The sequence below is a fragment of the Calliphora vicina genome, chromosome 4, assembly GCF_958450345.1.
Source record: "Calliphora vicina chromosome 4, idCalVici1.1, whole genome shotgun sequence".
NCBI classification, from domain to species: Eukaryota; Metazoa; Arthropoda; class Insecta; order Diptera; family Calliphoridae; genus Calliphora; species Calliphora vicina.
This window is the reverse complement of record NC_088783.1, coordinates 62,200,878-62,220,665: the sequence shown is the minus strand read 5'-3', so window position 1 is coordinate 62,220,665 and position 19,788 is coordinate 62,200,878. Positions and strand designations below refer to the sequence as shown.

The following is a 19,788-nucleotide window of genomic DNA, read 5'->3' as shown; positions in this document are numbered from 1 at the left end:
GAGTGGCAGAGTATATCAGCCCAATTATGAATAAAAACTTCCCGGGAGTTTTTCCTTTTTCTCATTTTTCCTATTCAAATTCAATGGGAAAAAAATCCCAGGGAACAAACTCCCTGGGAATTTTTTATTCATAATTGGGCTGTATATGCTTGTCATTCCGATTGTAATTTCTACATTTTTCATTTGCGACCCCTCAAAGTATATCTTCCCCTCAATAAAACAATAGTTTATAAGCATAGTGTTATTGGATAATAAGAATCTACATAAGAGGAGCCGCAGAACAATAGGTACTTTTTCGAATTTTTTTACAAATTGATTTTTGGATATTTTTGTAATATTTGGATTGAAATCTTTTAGAAAAATTCAATTTCCCAAAATTTTTAAATTTTCAAAAAAGTACCTTTTGTTCTGCGGCTGATTCTGTATCATAACTGATTCTATATGTGGTCAAAATTAGGTGAAATTCTACTTCCACAAAGTGGGTCAAAAGATCAATTGAAATATTACTTTTGTTCTAGATGTCTACTAACACAAAAATTTTAAACTCAATTATTTCGAAAAGCCAAAAAAATTATACACTATTGTTTTATTAAGGGGAATTTCACCAAATATTCATGGGACGATATATTCTGGATCGTTATAGATAGCGTAGTCGATATAGCCATGTACGTCTGTATGTTATTTGATGCTGTTGGATCTTATAAAATACTTGTGAGAGTAATCAACGTCAAACAAATGTATGATAAATAAAGTGGTTACGTCTTTTTCGTCAAATATTTGCCATGTGTGACCGACCCTACCTTTAGTCATTATTATAGACAATATGGATATCTAATGATAGATATTCCAAAGTCCATTGAAACGATGTATATAAGTAAGTTGGACCTCCAATGGGTCAAAATCGGGAAAAAAAATTTATTTTTTGTTATAAATTCTTTTTTCAAAATTATTTTTTTTTAAATTAAAAAAAAATTGGAAAAAACTTTTTATAAAAAATTAAAAAACAATTTGGAAAAAAAAATTTAAAAACAATTTAAAAAAAGTATAATTTGGTAAAGGGTATATAAGATTCGGCACATCTGAATATACTTTAAATAAATATTGAAAAAAGTTTTCGGTGAAAAAAAAATTGAGTTTTTGTGAAAAATATTTTGATCTGTTGCTGAGTTGATTCCAAAAACATAGCTATATCGGGTCGCAAATGAAAAATGTGGAAATTACAAACGGCATGACAAACTTATAAATGTATAATAAATAAAACACAATTTTCAAAATTCGCATATTTTTTACTTTCATATTTATTAAAAGTTCTAAAGAAATTTTTAAAATGTTTGAGAAATTTTAAACAAATTTGAATATGTATTCATTAAACGCTAGTTTACTATTATTATGCGAAATAGATTATCTTAATCTAAAATGATAAATAAATAAATTTACAATGTAAAAGGTATATCTTTAAAATCGGGATCGTTAGATGGTTTAACATACACATCACCATATTTGGCCATGTATTTCTTAATAAATTCACGTGATTTACTTTTAACGGACTCGGTGACAACCAACGTTTGACCCACCGATTCACAGTATTTTAATTCCTTAATCATAACAAAGTGGGTTAACTGAAATTGTTAAGAAAACAGTGATAAACGATTATTAGCATTAAAGTTGGGAAATTAAAATAATTACCTTGCGTGCCAAATGATTAAAATCTTCATTTGATTGTATACGTCCCACTGTACAGGTGTCCTTACGATATGGTTTTAAATGATGCACAATAATACCCGCAATTTCACAGCGGAATTTCTCTTTATTCTTACGATATTTAGCATCTTGTTCTTTGGGTTTTCTACAAAGTTAAGGCAACATTTGTTAAAAAAAATATATCTTTTAAATATGTAAGTAAGGTAAGAAATAAATACCTTTTTTCTTTCTTTTCCAATTTTCGTTTTTTGTATTCTTGTCTGGCAATGAGTACGCTAAGAGCTGAAGTTGTTGCTGGTGAAGAAGAAGATGTTGATGGCTCGTTTAGATCACGATGCGGCGGCAGTGGTCTTTTCAATTTCCGTTTGGTTGTCAAAGCATCCAGTTCATCGACAATTTTATCTCCCTCTACTATTTTATCAATCAATGGACTATTGACTTCTGCCTTAAGATCTACATCTTCATCGGAGGACAGTAGATAGTCTTGTATGGGTAATACTCCCGATTCTTCGTCGCTTTCAGTTGTCAGTTTATTGGTACCTGGATTTGCACTTGTATCGGTTATACTGCCCAACGTACACATATTGAGTGATGTTTGCCGTAGAGCTTCTGCTCGTTTGCGTCGTATTTCCTCTTTGCGTTTGCGTATTTTTTCCTTATTTTCTTTATATTTTCGCACCTCTATTTGATTGTAAATACGATCTTCTTCACGGCGGGGCTAAATATAAGATATAGAGTATACATATTAAGTCAAATAGACAGACAGATATCTCAACAATTTGTGAACCGATTTAGCTGATGTTCAATAGCGAAATAATTAAAATTATATTTGAAAACTATAAAAAAACCACTTACACTTATACACCGCTCATCGACCAAACGTTGATAACGTTTCTGACGTCGCACCTCAACTTTACGATCAATGTAGGCCTTTAGTTGAGCCGCATCCATGCCAATAAGTACTTCTTCGTCATCATCACTGCTATCTTCGCCGGCCGTATTAATAAGTTCACTTTCAGAATCGTCTTCCCTGGCCTCAATTTCGCATTGCTGCAGCTGGGCGGCAGACGGTGGCTCCCATTGAGGAATGCGATGTTTAACATGATAATAGTAGATCTTACCCTGCGGTGTTATGGCATACTTCCATTGAGGTGGCAAGCTGCTGCATACGGCTGGTAATTGATAATCATTGGGATCGGTGGATTTGTGCTTTACGGGCACTTGGACATGCGCATAACTTGGGGGAGTGGTTATAGGTTTGCGCTCAATGGAAAACCATTGACCCGTTGCGGGATTAACACAGAAGGGTATGTCTTGCTGACGGGTCTTTTTGGGATCCAAACCAAAGAAGCGGCATTTGGTTTCGAACTCACGACGTTCCTCGGACAAACGTTTTTCGGCCTCATCTCTGGCCACTTTGGCGGCAAACATTTCGCGTCTCTGAGCTTTAGAGAGGTTTTTATCATTTTTCGGTGTGGTTTTGCTAGTTCTGAGGTGATTGCCGTTGTTGGGCTTAACAAAGCGATTCGATGAGCTTGAAGCTGCCGTATTAATGGTTTTATTAAAACTACGCCCAAAACGATCTCGGCGATAGTGATCGGTATCTGCAATATTTTCTTGTGTCTCAGCGTTGGCTGCATATTGTCTGTCGGCTTCACGTTCATGCTCTTTCATCTGTTCTATTCGTTCCTTTTTGGGTATGCGGAATATTTCGGGCAGGCCCTCCCAAGTGGTGATTAGCTTTAATGCTAATTTTTGCAATTCCCCTAAATCCGAGCCCTCTTCAAAGTTCGTTGGTGGTGTTGGTACGGGTACATCTTGAGAGTTACTATTGCTACTGGAGGAATCTTCACTTGGTGACAGGTTTGTGTTGTGGCCACACCAGTTACGTACCATTTGCATTACCTTACTATCGGTTAATACCGTTTTGTTGGCTATGGGCAAGGTGTCCAATGTTTGAAGCAGGGCCAGACGTATTTGCATGTTACCAGCATCTTCACTCATCCAACCATGTACCAAACGCAAACCGTGATAATCGAGAAACAGACGTCTACAGGGCAAATCACCTTGGCGTAATATCTCCAGCAGATTGAGTCGTGTTTGTACCAACTTAGCTCTCACCATTAAACGTGATAGACGTAAAGTATCTGACTGATTTTTAAGGCCACATTCTTTCAAAAATTCCACCTCATCTTCAATATCAGGATCTTCCAAAAATCTTAATTTATTGGTTAAATCTGAAGAGGATTCCTTGGATTTCTTTTTACGCTGCAGCTTTTGTTCGCGCTTGGATTGCTTTTGTTTGGCGGCTACTTTTTCGGCCATTTTCGAGAGTAGTTTTTTGAATTTACTCTTTGAATCTTCTTCGCTTTCGGATTTATTGGCATCAAGAGAGGGTTCTCCTTCTTTTGGTGTAGACTCTTCTTGTTCAGCCTTCTCTTCTAACAGCTGCAAGGGGGCCAATTCGACTTCTGCTTGGGCGGCAGCCATTTCTAATTGTTTTTGCACTTCTTCCGGATCAGCCACACTGGCATCACTGTCTTCATCATCATCTTGCACGAGAAGATTTGAGGTATCAGCCTCCTCTTCATCTTCTGACTCATACTCATCGTCGTCATCCAATTGTTCGCCTTCATCGGAGGTGGGTTCTTGACCTATCCAACCGGTACAATTCGCCGATTCACAGTAACAGCGCTGGGCCTCTCTTCCATATCTTTGATACTGGTAGTTAAACGTTATTTCCTCGCCTGGCATTATGGATTTGCGGCTAAAGAAACCAATTCTTAATTCTCCATTTACAGTCCATTTTTGCGTTTCAGCATTTGGATCGCAAGAGTGATTAATAAAACGCGATATGTTGCCTTTAATGGTGGCATCAATAATGGCATCACTTCTCAGAGCCATAAAGTAGTAATGTCGGTTTTTGTCTTGTGAGTACAAAACACGACGTTTTTCAAACTCATCGGTGTCTATTACCTCGCCCACATATTCCAATATAAATTCTCCCGGCAAAATTTCTATATCGGCCATTATGCCAAAACCCTTTTTCTCGGTACGAAAGACCCGACAAGGGGAACACAACAATTTCTGAAAGCGTTTGTTGGTGCAACGCTCCTTAACATTACATTCGCTGCCGCATTCTATCATCAGCAAACGATTAAGACAGTCCTCACCACAGCCCAGTTCACCACGTTCTTCTTCTTCGTGTGTCAGGAAACAATCACAAATCATTTTTCGGGCCTCTCTGCTAATGACACGCTCACACCAATACTCATTTTCTTTAATGACCTGGAAATTACTTAGTCGTTCTTCCATTTCCTTAAGAAATTTCGCATTTTTCGCTTCCACCTCAGCCAAGTCTGTAAGATGATCATCTAGGGTGTAGTGGCTCTTGGTTTCCACGTCATCTTTTATGGAAAAACGTTCTTTGTCCTTAACCAAACCTCTGCCTACTAAAGCTTTGGGAGTTTTGGTTATAAGTTTAATACGATGAGATCTTCGAACACCAGAATTTTCATCGGGTGTGGTGGATTCTATGGATGTGGGACTTTTGGGAGGTGGTGTAACACTGGGCGTATTTAGTGGTGTATCAGCGGGTGTTTCAAAAGTATTGAAAATCGGTTTAATTTCCTCGTTGGTTGATTTTATAGAATCCTGTAATATTTCGTTGGTTTTAGAAGGAGTGCTGGTTGCTATGACATCATCTACACTATCTTCATCTAGTTTATAATCTTTTTTCAAGAGATTAACACCATCTGCTATAAACTTTTCAATGTCCTTTAAGGGATCAGGATCTTCTTCGGCTTCCACGGGCGTAATGCAAGTTATTTTAAGGGATTCATGTGCTATATCCGTCGATGGTCTTCTTTCAGGTGTAGGTGAATTGTTAAGCAATGTTAAACCAAAGTGGCTGGCAGTTGAGGAGCTAGAGATTTCGGTCTTTAAGGCTTCTTTTGCTTTCTCTATATCATCTGTTAGAGCAGCTTCAAAGGCTTCTTTTAGTTTCTTTTGACGTTTCTTTTTGGCCAATTTCTCATCCAATGATCTATCTAAAGAAGAATTTAGAGAGTCCGTTTCCGAATCGGCAGCTTTTCTTTTTTCCTCGTTACCATATTCAATATGATCAGTGGCGGTTTCTTTTTTGTTCTTCTTTTTGGAACTAGTGGTGGTTTGTGGAGTTTCTTGTTGTTGGTTTTTAGGTTTCCGGCCTCTTTTAGAGGGCGGTGGAGTAGTCGTGACGACGCTAGGGGTAGTTTTTGTTAATGTATCATCCTCTTCCTCATTTTTAGTTTTCTTGGGTAACTTTTTTCCCACCGATTTTGTTTCACTTTTAGTTAGTGAGGTATCGCGTTTTTTTGCTGCTTGTTTGGGAGTTCGTACTTCTTCTTCTTTTTCTTTACTAGTAATGGCATCCAAAAGTGCAGTATCTTCTGTTACTGTTTCTGCCAAGCCTTTGCTTGTATCACGCTTCTTGATAGACTTTTTGCCGCTGGCTTTAGTTTCATTTGTATCATCTATTGGTTTCAACGAACATTCCATGGGTGTCGGTGATACCACAGAGGTTTCTGTGGGATTAGTTTCTAAAGGTGAACTCTTATTAAGGCTTTCTGGCAATTCATCAGGAGTTGTTATGCAAGCTGTTTCAGTAGTTGTTATGCTAGAATTTGGCTTGGATTTTTTTGATTTACTTATTTTATTTTCATTATTTAGTTCCGGTTTTTGTATTATAACTTCAGAAGGAGTCTCCTCGAGTTTCTTCTGGTCTGCTGTCTCAATTAGTTTCTGCTCAATTACTTCTTTAATTTCCATTTGAGTCTTTGTTGGATTTTTTACTTCAGTATCTTCTTTTGCTGGAGGGGCTTCCAAAGAACGATTTTTTGGTTTACGACCTCTTCTAGCTGGTGTCGTTATGACTTTAGTAGTTTCTTGTAACTCAACTGCGTTTTCACTTGTTTTAATCTCAATTTCTACATGATCAATAACATTTGGAATATTTTCTATAAATTCTGGCAACTGTAAAACATTTGGCAAAGTCTCTTCCAGTGTATCAACTTTTTCTTCAACATTTAATTGCACTTCTTGTTGATCATCTGAAGATTTATCGATTTTTGTGAAAATCTCCACAATTTGCTCATTTTCAGTAGTTGCTATAGTGTTTATATCTGTGATTTCCTGTAGTGAATTTTCATTTGCAGTTTGCTCTTCATTTAAGTCAAATTCTTTAGCGGCTAATACTGCTTTTGTACTTTGTTCTGCAATTTCCGCAAACGTTTCCTCTAAAGTTTTGTTGGCAGAATCTTCACCACGACGACTGCGTCTTTCATAACGTCTCGTCACTTTCTTTAGAGTCAAGGGTGATGAAGAATCAGAACGTGTGGGCGATTGTTGGATCTTTTTAAGAGTTGAGGGAGAGGAGGTATCGGAACGTGCCGGAGATAAATGCATTTTTTTAAGGGATAATGGAGACTCAGTATCGGAACGTGTGGGAGAGCAACTTTTTAATTCTTGTGGAATTTTTAACAAATCTTGTGATTTTTGTGCACACTCCTGAATGTTTGTTTCACTTATGTTTGACTCAAGTGGGTTTTTAACACTCTCCTCAATGTCCACTTTATTTAAGCTCTCGCTTGTGTTGTCATTCTCTGTTTTGCTTATAGTTAAGGGAGATTTGCTTGCTTTTAAGGCAGCTTCCGTATTTGATTGCACTCTACGTAAAATATCTAATAAAGTATTCGTTTCAATGCTGACATTTTGTATTTGAGAGCTTAAAAGATTAGCTGAGGTATCCTTAACAATAGAAACATCATCTGTAGCCTGGTTGTCTTCTTTTAATTCAGTTTCCTTAATTTGTTGAACATCTTCATTTGCTTTTAGTTCCAAACCCTGATCAGTTTCCTTAATTTGTTGTGTTATATCTGGTTGTACCTTTGTAGTTTGATAAATGTTTGTTTTATCTTGTGTCTCTATTTCTTTTCCTGTCGAATTTGGTGTTTCTTTTAGTTTTCGTTGCATAATTTCCTCTATTGGTGTGTTTTTTCCATTACTGCTCTCTGTTTCGGACTCAACTTCAGAACTGTGAAGATTTTTAAAGCGTGACTTTCTGCCCTTGCGTTTAGTGGCTTTAAGTTTTTCTTCAACTTGTTGCTCCTCACTTGGCAATGTTTCAACTTGCTGTAAATTAGCAGGAGAGCTTTCTTCCAACAGTTTTACGGTGTCACTTGTTGATTCTATTAAGTCCTCTGGGGAATTTATATCTTTTTGATTTCTTAAAGATTTTCTTTTAGCTGAAGAAGGGGTGGTGTCTATGTCGAGAGTAACTTTAGAGCAAGGTGGTGATTTTGAAGATGCTCTTGTTACGATTTCATATTTTTCAACATTTTCAATTTGGCAAAATTTAGAAGCTTCTGCATGCAGGTTGGAAATAACTTTTTTTGGGGAGATGTTTGTGTCCTTGTTAAGAGTTGTAGGCTTTTCTTGACTAGCAGCTGGCAGTGAAGTTTTCGTGGAATCTGCTTGCTCAGCAGGAATCAATGTTGTGGAAGTGGTGGGCGTACAGATTTTTGCTGCAGGTTTAGGTGATTCTATATGTTCATCCACTAAAATGTTTGCTTTTTTAGTTCTACTTCTTGTAGGGGTGATTGGAGACGTTTCTTCTTTATTAGTTTTACTTCTAGTTGAAGTGATTTGATCACATTTGTGCTCTGATATCTCTTTTTCAGCAGTAATCTCTGCCGATTCTTCGACACATGTTGTTGATTTATTAGCAACCGACATAGATTTATTCTTTGATTTGTTGGCGTTTTCTAGTTCTTTGCCAACTAAGCTTATCGTTGTGAGTTTATCCGCAGGTTTCTCAGGCATATTGGTTTCTATAGCAGCTGTATCTTTTTTATTATTTTTTCTTCTTGGTGATGCAATTTTTGTAGATTTTTCTTCACTAGTCGCAGTTAATTTTTCTTTAGGAGATTTACTTCTCTCTGTTGTAGCGTCAGAAGAATTTCCTTCGATCAACTCTGTTTTTGAAACCGTCTCGGCCTTAATTTCATCTGATGTTGGTTTGCCAATAAGAATGTCTGCTTGCATCTTTGATTCTTTTGTGGAAATATCTTCCTTAATAGTTTTGCTTCTAGTTGCGAAGATTTTAGTCTCTTCATCGTTCTTAGTTGAGGTTTCTTTAGGAGATTTACTTCTTTTTGGTGAGGTCTCAGAAGACTTTTCTTTTATTAAGTCCTCTTGTACTGTCTTTTCTACTTCAATCTTTGTTTCTTTTGTAGAAATGTCTTCTTTATTAGTTTTGCTTCTAGTTGACAAGATTTTCGGCTCTTCATCGACCTTGCTGGATTTTTCTTTAGGAGATTTACTTCTATCTCTTGTAGTTTCTAGGATTAAATCAGATTTCAAAACTTCTTCACCTTGTGTTGATTTTTCATTAATATTTGATTTAGTTTTGCTTCTAGTTGACACGATTTTGGTGTCATCATCGGTCTTAGTTGTGCTTTCTTTAGGAGATTTACTTCTGTCTCTTGTAGTTTCTGTCATTAAATCAGATTTTAAAACACTCTTTGAATTATCTTCATCTTCTATTGGTTTTTCAATAAGATTTTCTATTTGAATCTTTGTTTCATTTGTAGACATTTCTGCTTTGTTAGTTTTGCTTCTAGTTGACAAGATTTTGTTCTCTTCATCGATCTTAGTTGTGTTTTCTTTAGGAGATTCACTTCTGTCTCGGGCAGTTTTAGACAATTTGTGTGTCTTTAACTCGTCTTGTGTTGTTTTTTCTGCTGGCATCTTTGTTTCTCTTGTAGAAATCTCTTCTTTATTAGTTTTGCTTCTGGTTGATAAGATTTTGCTATTTTTTTCTTGAGTATATGCGGATGACTCTTCAGTAGTTTTAGTTGAATTTTCTTTGGGAGATTTACTTCTGGTTGTTACAACTTCAGTGGATTTTTCTACCATTAACTCAGTTTGCGAGTCAGTCGCAATTTCATTAATAAGATTTTCAACTGGAATCTTTGGTTCTTTATTAGATTTGCTTCTAGTTGACAAGATATTGATCTGTTCATCGGTCTTGCTTGATGTTTCTTTTGGTTCTTCAATAACATTTTCTGCTGGAATCTTTGGTTCCTTTGTAGAACTATCTTTAATAGATTTGCTTCTAGTTGAGAAGATTTTTATCTCTTCATTGGTCTTGCTTGACTTTTCTTTAGGTGATGTACTTCTTTCACTTGCAGCCTCGGAAGATCTTTCCGGCATTAACTCAGATTTAGTGAAATCTTCATCTTTTTCAATCATTGATACTTTTGTAGAAATCTCTACTTTATTAGTTTTGCTTCTAGTTGTGAGTTTGCTGGACATTTCTGTTTTACTGCCACATGTTCCTTTATCAGCCGCATATAAAATTTCTTCAGGGGATTTAGATTTGTCTGCTGGAATCTTAGAAGTTTGTGGTATCATTACATCTGCGTTAAATTCATTTTTCTGACTAACTTTTAGTTTAGGCGAGGATTGTGTTTCTTTTTTATCAACTGCCTCTGGACTTTCAGCTTCAATATTTGATTCTTTTTCAAAAGTCTCTTCTTTATTAGTTTTACTTTTAGTTGGAGTGCTTGTGATAAATTTTTCTTTAACAATTTTTATTGGAGAATCTTTAAGGGATTTATTTTTGTCTGTCGAACTCTTAGAAGTTTCTATTTCTATTACATCAGATATTGATTCGTGCTTCTGTTTAGATGTTTGTTTCGATAAGGATTGTGCGGAAAGTTCTTTTAAGATTGCTTCTTTTGCTTCAATATCAGTAAATTTTCCTGTTTGAATCATTGTTTCCTTTTCGTTGATTTCTTCTTTTTTAGCTTTGCTTCTAGTGCTGGGAATTGTATGGGATTTTTCCTGTTTGTCCAACCTTTCAGATTCGTTTGACTCCGCAATCGATTTATTTTGCATGCTTGATTTATCTTTGTCAGAGTATTTTTCCAATTCTTGTTCGTTAGCTTCCAAGCTTACTGTTCCTTCTACATTATCAGTAATATTTTCTTCTTGAAGCGTTGTTTTATCTTCTTTATTAACCTTTTGTTGTAAAATCGGTGATGTTCGCTTTTTATTAAGTTGTCTTTGTGGTTGTTGTTTTGTGGATTGATCATTTCTTGTCCTTCTTTTTGGTTTGTTTTCATCTGACTCTTCGCTTTGGTCGCTTTCTGATATTTTCTGTAAATCAGTGGCTTTTTCCGGACATTTTTCTATATTTTCTTCTTGTTGGTGTTTTTCTAACTTCGGTGAAATCGTTTCTTTTTGTTTTGTATTCTGTATTTTAGTTTTTAATTGTTCCTTGACATCATCTACATTTTCCTTCACTTCATTAGTGCTGGGCTTATCTACTTCTTCATCTTTCTCCTCACTGCTATTGTCTTTGCGATTTCTTAAAGATTTTCTTTTAACAATTTTTTCTTTGATATTTGACGACTCAGTTGATACTAAATCTATGTTTTCACTTGTCTCTTCTAAAACCTCTACGTCTACTAAAGACTGTGTGACAATTTCAGTGGATTTATCATCTTCAATGTCAACATTTGAGATGTCAACACAAACTTCAATATTAATTTGCTCATTACTAACTTGTTCCTCCGTTTGTAGTAATTCTTTGTCATCGTCCTTGTTTGAGACATTCTCTTCATTCTGCTCACTTGTTATACTATGAAAACAATCATCAATATTTTCCGAATCATCTTTACCTTCTAACATTTCTACAAATTTCTTTTGTAATCTTTTAGAACGTTTACCCATGGGTGGTTTCTTTTTAAATACATCCGAATTTTGACTACAATTAAGCTCTTCGGAAGTAGAAGTTTGTGAGGAGGTCGATGGGCTCTTAGGCAAAGAAATGCGCTTGAGGGAAACTCTTAATTTATCACCGGATTTGTAAGAGCGTCCTGATGAGGATGATGTGCTTGAAGAAGGGTCAGATGAGTAAGAACTGCGTTCGGAGGCATTTTCAGATTCGGATGAACTAGAAGTACGTGAAAAAGATTTCATTGTTTCTTCGGGAGGTGTGGAGTGTTGTGAAATAGAAGACATTTGGCTTGTTAATAGCAAAACATCAGCCGCTGATAGTTTGGACTGGGTTGTACATTCTTCCACGATTTGTTGTGCTGGTTCGGATAAAATATCGGGGGTTTTCAATTGCTCTACTTCAACAGTATGTAATTTAGTTGGTGTTTTTAAGCAAGTTATTGTTTTAGATTCCTCAGCTGGCTTATTTGTTTCCAATATGATATTCTCAACATTTTCTTCAATTTGGGTTTCAATTGCTTTTGTTTTATCATCCTGTGATACTGCACTCGTAGTTGGAATATCTTTAGTGTCTTCTTTTCTTAACTGTCTACGTACATTTCTTATTGGTTGTTTAGAATGTCCATCATCAGTTATTTCAGTTTCTTTAAGACCTGCAGAAGATGTTGTTTGTTCCTTAGTATCATCATGATCTGTATTATCATGTTTATCAGCTTTTGTTGGTGTAGTTTGTTCATTATCCGCCGTTTTAACTTGCCTATTTTCCTCTCGTTCAACTTTTGTTTGACTTCTTCTGGTAATTCTTTCTTCTGTATCTTTCTTTTCAAAAATTTCAGGCGAGCTTCTTGTATTTCTTTTAAATGGCATAATTTCTTTGTCATCTTTATCATCCTGTAATACTGTTTTAACAGTGGTGCATATTACCTCTTCTTTTTTTGGTGAATCAGTATCTGTCACATCAATAGTTCCAGTATTTTCTTCAATTTTCTTGTCTGATGATTCTTTTGTTTTAGTTTCTGTAGGAATTTCATAAATTTTCTTATCTGATGATTCTTTTGTATCAGTTTTTGTAGAAATTTCAACTATTTTGTTGTCTGATGATTCTTTTGGTTCAGTTTTTGTAGTAATTTCCACAATTTTATTATCTGATTCCTTCAGTAATGAAAGTTTTGCGATTTGTTTATTATGCTGTTTTGATTTTGTTTCTATTTGAGCAGTTGAAGAAGTTTCCATTTCAGTATCTTTTATAGAACAGATTTGTTCAATTTGTTTTTCTTCATCTCCCTTTAGGGAACTTTCTTTAGGTTTATCAACTTGATTTGGATCTACTACTTTCGTCTTAGAAATTGACTGATTTTCTTTAGTTTTAGCAACTTTTTTGCCAACTGATTCCTTTACCTCTGCACTTACTTTTCTTAAAGCTACTTTTTCCAATACTGGCGAGTCACAGCTTAAATCATCTCCGCTGGTTTTGAAACCACTAAAGTTTCCATCATCATCTTCTGATTTGGAAATGTCCGACTGTTGAGTATCTTCTAAGTTTATCATCATACTTTCAAGTTTTGTTATTTTATCTTGTTTCGATTTTGGCAGAGCAGATTGTTGTTCATCTTGCTGTAGAGATTTAATATTATCCGGCTCTTCCTTGTTACCGTCTGACTGTTGGGCCATACAGGCTTTATATTCTTTCCAATTTTTAGCTTTTTCTGGTGTTATTTTTTTCTCTTGCTCAACAGCCTCAGTAGAAGTTTGAGTTTTAAATTTAGCTGGTCTTCCTCTTTTCCTTTGTTGTACAACCGGTGAACTCTCAGTTTCAGAGGAAGTCATAGCTTTAGTTTGTAGCTCTAGCGATTTATTTAAATTTTTACGTTTGGCTGCCACCGAGGAGTAGGGTGTATTACTCTCGATTTGTGCCACAATAAGACTAGTAGTTTGTTTGGGTTTTATCATGACATTACTGAAAAATTCCTGGGTACGACTTAAACGTCTGGAATTGGCGTTACCAGAATGTCCGGCATCTTTGTTGTCATTGCCCTTACTCAGCAAAGGTGGCATGGGCAAGGGTGGTGGTGGAGGTTTGTGGTCCTGTGATATAGAGTAACGCCTAAAAATGGCGGATTTTTCCAAAAAAGTTTTTTGTTTCGATAATAAATCTTCTCTAACAGTAGAAGATGATTTCGGGTTAGCGGATTCATGACCTCCCGCTGTGGCAGCTTTAGAAGTGGTAGGAGCATTTGAATCAATTCTAGCCTCAATTTGAATTTTATGAGTTCTACGATTTTTATTTAATAAATCACGTACATCAAATTTAATAATTTTCTTACGTGAACTACGCCTGCACTCAGACGTGGGAGCATTAGTTGTAGTTTCGTGATCTTCCAATGTGGGAGATATGGCTACGGCCGACACATCCATGACCTCATTTTGTTCATTACTTTGTGGTGGCGACATACATTCGTTGCCACTTGCATTTTTTGCCAAACGTCCACCACGTTTACGTTGATTAGCGTTTGCATCCATTTTTAAACATTAATTTCACACCATCGATTATCTTCAATTGCACTTTCGTTTTTTTTTCTTATTGAGACTCCTTTGACCAGGCTTTTAATTTAAGTTCTTTTCTGAGAATATTCAAATTATTTTCATTATAATTTTTATAATTCCTTACACTTTATCACTTACTACATGTTTTTAGCAATTCAATTGTTTGTTTTCATTAGTTTTAGTTCATTTATTTTTTATTTTATTATTCATTTATCCGAATTTTCTCCAACAATTTTTTTTCTTCTCGTGCTTAATTTTTCCAATCAGCTGTTTAAGTTTTTTAAACATATATGAAGGCTGTTTGGTGTGAAATTCATAAACAATAATAATAAAGGCTGTAGGGTTCTTTAGTTGAAATAAACGTCGACTTTAAGACTTTTTTAAAGGTAGACTTTTCGAACTTTCGACTTTTTTTTATTTAATTCGACTTTTGTAGACCATTTTCGACTTCGATTTTTTTTAACTTTTACCGTATAATTAATTGAGTAAAAAATACACATGGTTTATTAAAATTTTTTTTCTCCAAAAATATTTTTTCATCTAATTTTTTTTTCACCGTAAAAAAATATTTTTTAACTCGACCTTTTTTTGTCATCAACAAATTTATTTTTTCACTCAAAAATTGTTTTTAATATTTATCTTAAAGTATACTTTGGTGAAGATATAAAAATACTTGGTTTGAAACTACGTTTTTTTTGTGGAAAAAGGAAGGTTGATTTTATGAAAAAATCTTAAATTTAAATTCTTTCCTTCTTAAAAAATTACAAACTTGTAGTTTCTTTACTTTAGAACATAATACGCCCAACCCCCAATTAATAAACGTACAATTTCTTAAATCTTTTGAGTATATTCCAAGATTGTTATGGAAACTTTTTATTTTGTTTATTTATAAATTTCTTTTTAAAATTTATAAAATGCAGAGCTTTTTTTTACTTGTTTCAACAGATTTTCTGCTACAGAACAGAATTTAACTTGACAAATAAATTATAAAACTTATAGAGAGGAAGTGTGTTACTGCGTAAATTAAAGGGAGAGAAACACTTTAAATAAATTATAGATTAAAGTAATTTCTAATAGTAACCAGCTAAAGTTTTCAACAATATTTATTGTTTCTGTTCTTCTGAATTTAGTTCCGCAGGATGGACACGATTGGGATCATCGGGCTTCATGGCAGGGAACAATAAAACTTCCTATAATTTGAAAGAAATACATATTTAAACTTTATGCACAAAATTAAAATGTTAATAAAACCTACCTTAATGTTATTGGCATCTGTAAGGAACATAGTTAATCTATCAATACCCATACCCCAACCACCAGTGGGTGGCAAACCATATTCCAAGGCCGTACAGAAGTTCTCATCTACCAGCTGAGCTTCATCATCACCGGCTGCCTTATCACTGGCTTGTTGTTCAAAACGTTCCCTTTGCACCATGGGATCATTCAATTCGGTATATGCATTACACACCTCCTTTTTCATAACAAACAATTCAAAACGTTCAGTTAGACCGGGAACACTACGATGATATTTAGCCAGAGGCGACATAATTTGTGGATGTTCACAAATAAAGGTAGGATTAATACAAGTCTCCTCAATAAATTCTCCCACCAATTTATCTAACAAACGTGCAGTTGTTCTGGGTGCAGGGCATTCCACATTATGTTTAGCACACAATTGTGACAGGAACTCGTTGGTCTCCTTAGTGTTTAGTGTGGTGGCTGAGGGGAATTTGACATTTAATTTCTCCTCCAAGGTCTCAATCATGCTTACCCTTCGGAAGGGTGGTGTGAAATCGATTTCCTCTTCGGGTCCCTCGGGACCTTCTGGGTGGTATTTAATTTTGTAGGTACCATGTATGGCCTTGACCATACCCGACACCATTTGTTCGGTCATTTCGATTAGATCATGATAATCGGCATAAGCCATATAGAATTCACATGTTGTGAATTCGGGATTGTGGGTTAAATCGATGCCTTCGTTACGGAATTGACGACCGATTTCGTACACACGATCCAAGCCGCCCACAACCAACATTTTGTGATACAACTCGGGAGCAATACGCATATAGAGATCCATGTTTAAGTCGTTGTGATGAGTTACGAATGGTTTTGCTGTAGCACCGCCAGCAATCATATTCATCATGGGTGTTTCGATTTCAAGAAAACCCATGCGATCCAAAAATTGACGTACGTAAGAAATGATCTGTAAGAAATGTGTAAAAAAAATTGGTCAAATTTAACATTACAAATAGATATAAGACACGGAATCTACGGTTTAAATGTGTCGCTATTTTCTCAAGATAACCGGCATTCATAGACACATTTAGACATCAAATTATTTAAGTGAATCATGAATCTCAAATCAACCATTAACATATGTAATGTAAACAAAACATATAACGATGATAATATCTCACCTTGGCACGAATTTGGAAAGTTTCACGAACTTTGTTATTCAATATTAAATCCAAATAACGCTGACGGAAACGAGTCTCCTTATCCTTTAAACCAAAGTGCAAATGGGGCAACATATGCAAACAGGGCGATAACAATTTGATCTAAACAAAAGAAACAAAAAAAAATTAATAAAATAAATTACGAAACAAAATAAAAAAACATTTTACTCTAACCTCTTTGGGAACAATTGATAATTCACCCTTTTTAGTTTTGGCAGGGAAACCATTAATGCCAATAATATCACCACGTCTAATTTTACCAGTATCAACTTCGAAATCCTGTTCGCTTTTGTACAATTTAGCATTGGCCATAACTTGAAGTTTAACACCTTCGCCGCGTAAATCGTAGAAAATCAATTTGGCACCAGATTCGCGTATGGCATGTACACGGCCAGCAATGCTAATCAAATAACCACAACATATTAATTATATGTGACTAGAATTTTTATAAAGAACACCAACATACCTTAATTGTTCATTTTCCAACATCTCACCCTCCTTAAGATTAGCATATTTATTAATATAGTTCTCTAAAGAAATACTGACATGAAACTTGTGGGGATAGGGATCTGATTCGGGAGATTTTTTCAATTCAGCCACAGCCGCTGTACGCAATTTGAAATACTCATTGGGTGAGATTTCTTCCTCAGAGGCAGCTGTTGATTTCTTTTTACCATCAGCGCCAGCAGCGGGAGCCGCTGCCACTTTAATGGCATCCTTTTCGGCCTTTTCTTTGGCTTTTTGCTCAGCCTTTAAGCGGCGTTTGAGTTCACTGTAAGTAAGCAAAAGGATCCACTATAAATATTAAACCACTTTAAACATTTTCATAAGTTACAGTTTTGTCTTTTTGCTGGGTTGTTGTAGACTAGAAGTGGCATGGAATAAACATGATGCACTTTGTAAGACACTGCGTTGCTGCACACTAGCAATCTGTGCAATTTTTCCCAAACATTTCGTCACACTCAACATTTTATTAATTTTATGAAGCAAGTCCGTGTAACGATTTTTTAATTTCTATTCTTAACTATTTACAGTATTTCTAATATAATTTTATAAAACTTTAAGCATTTTTTATGCGGTCTGAAAACTTAAAATTGCGTGTATGACTTCATTATAACCTCACTTTTTTTTTGCTAACATTCTAGGAGACCGACTCCCGATTCTTTTGACAACACGGCAGACTTTTGATATTTTATCACTTGATTGTTGTATATTATGGTGGGTTTTTTGAATACTTACTTCTTTGAGATTTGACCAGATTCTGCCATAGCTTATAAATTATTAAATAATGTAGTTTAATTATTTATTTTTATAAAATAAATAAATCTTTTAGCTTCGTGTCCAACAAATATACAACACAACGGCACACGCTGTCACTGTCAAGTTGTTGTGAGAACTAGAAGAAGAGATAAATAAATGCTGCCAGATTGTTCAACTTACTCCGGCTCATCTGGCTGACGTCAAACACTGTGTTTGACGTCAGTCAGATTAGCCGGAGTTCACACACACATCGGTCATTTTTACGGGACTGATTGGTTTGAAGACCTCCCATTTCAAAAATCTAATATAAAAAAATGGTTTTGCTCAATTCAGCGGCTCACGACGTCGGCAACTCAGTGGCATTGGCTCACCATCATATTTAACCTTATCGCAATAATATGGCAATATTACAAAAATCTGTTTTGTAACTGGCAATGATATTTTTAAAATATCATTTTCAAATTAACCGTCTTTGTTGTCAGAGTTTATTAATATTCAATTAAATTTTCCTTTAACATAATAGTAAATGTTTAAAATAAAAATTATTTGTAATTAAGTTCTTTTTTATAAGTAAGAAAATATATTTTGCATGTAAAATAATAACAAAATAACCGTCTTTATTTTGAAAACGCCACGAATTTGCGGCAAAAATTACCAGATGTGTGGAGTTGATGCAAACAGGGTGTTGGAAAGTTATGTGTAAATGGAGTATTTTTTGGAAAAATATTTATAAATTGATTAAGAATAATTTAGAGAAAATTCCAGTATTAGGAATATTAAATTCTTTTTCTATAATTTATTTTTATGGCCGATACTAAATTCTATACATAACCGATACATATGAAAATATAATGTTTTTTAATTGTTTTAAACGATTTTTGAATACCGACAGTAAATCAAAAAAAAATTATTTGTAATATTAAAAATTTTAATACAATTGAAGGTATCATAAGTTTTTGATACCTTTGCAGTACTTATTGATGTACTCACTTTTTTGTATCTGGGATTCATTAACCCATTCAGATCATTAACCATCTTCGCATATTAACGATTTTCTGAAAATAATTTGTAAGGCATCTATTTATTTAGCTTTATAATGACACCATTAACAAACATTCAACATTCCCAGGACAATTGGATTTTCGTTCCGGAACGACCAGTCCCACATCTACAAAATTATATATCCAAAGTTTAGAGGTCCATAAGTCGGGAAGTATGTGCCGCCAGAAATTTTTTTTCTTCAACACAGAACAAGTTCTAGTAGTTGTATGATTATGGAATTTATACATCCAGCTAAATATATTTCGACAATTCCATAGATTATTATTAAATTTTATATATTACCCCGTAACCGATTTATAACCATCATTCAATATGGCAACACTCATATTTTGGCAGCTCAGCAGCGAAAACAACAAAAACAATCTGAATAAAGAGAAACTTCAGCAAAATGTCAAATAGTGAAAATTTTTTCCTGGTGTTGAGTTGCTAGAAAATTAGTGTCCGAAAAAATTCAAATAACTATTGAAAAAATTAAATTTGTTAAAGAAAAATTGAATAAAAACATTAAATAATCTTAGCTACATGTAATTACATGAAAAATTTACAAAAAAAAATATGAATTTATAACAGTTTTGAGTGTTTTTAAAATGGGTCAATGACAGCACCATTAAGGCAATTAACAACCAGGAAATGAATTAAACTTTTAAATTAAATACAAACATACAAAAAACCAGACTAGATATATTAAAAAAAGTGTTTTTCAAAAAATTTCAATAATATGTAAAAAGTTTATGAAATAAATTTGCCATTTTTTATAATTTATAAAAGCAAAAATATAAAACCAGAAAAATTAAGAGAGTCACTATGTAATTAGAGCACAGTTAGAAAAATCTATAAATCAAAAGTAGAGCAAAAAGAAAAGTGGAGAAAAGTCAATCAAAGAATATAACGATCAAAACAAAAAAGGAAAAAATAAAAAAAATGTAAATAATAACAAAGTTTAACAAATTGTTTACACAAAAAAATGTAATTATTTAAAAAT

At 34.4% G+C, this 19,788-nt stretch overlaps 2 protein-coding genes across 4 annotated transcripts; both read right to left on the bottom strand.

The window, feature by feature from the left end:
- Positions 1-1,274: 1,274 nt before the first annotated feature.
- Positions 1,275-14,285, bottom strand: Set2 (SET domain containing 2). 2 transcript variants are annotated; one of them, XM_065510117.1, is made up of 5 exons: positions 14,167-14,285; positions 2,557-14,105; positions 1,920-2,419; positions 1,687-1,846; positions 1,275-1,619 (listed from the first exon to the last, which is right to left on the bottom strand). In XM_065510117.1, the coding sequence occupies exons 2-5, from the start codon at positions 14,002-14,004 to the stop codon at positions 1,434-1,436; spliced, it is 12,294 nt and encodes a 4,097-aa protein (XP_065366189.1). In that variant the 5' UTR covers positions 14,005-14,105; positions 14,167-14,285; the 3' UTR covers positions 1,275-1,433. The 2 variants fall into 2 exon arrangements, with proteins under 2 accessions (XP_065366189.1, XP_065366188.1); XM_065510116.1 differs by having other exon boundaries at positions 2,557-14,262.
- A 570-nt stretch (positions 14,286-14,855) lies between these two features.
- LysRS (Lysyl-tRNA synthetase) lies at positions 14,856-17,861 on the bottom strand. 2 transcript variants are annotated; one of them, XM_065507821.1, is made up of 6 exons: positions 17,724-17,861; positions 16,951-17,256; positions 16,659-16,884; positions 16,446-16,586; positions 15,284-16,231; positions 14,856-15,218 (listed from the first exon to the last, which is right to left on the bottom strand). In XM_065507821.1, the coding sequence occupies exons 1-6, from the start codon at positions 17,750-17,752 to the stop codon at positions 15,132-15,134; spliced, it is 1,737 nt and encodes a 578-aa protein (XP_065363893.1). In that variant the 5' UTR covers positions 17,753-17,861; the 3' UTR covers positions 14,856-15,131. The 2 variants fall into 2 exon arrangements, with proteins under 2 accessions (XP_065363893.1, XP_065363892.1); XM_065507820.1 differs by lacking the exon at positions 17,724-17,861 and adding an exon at positions 17,320-17,468.
- Positions 17,862-19,788: the final 1,927 nt, after the last annotated feature.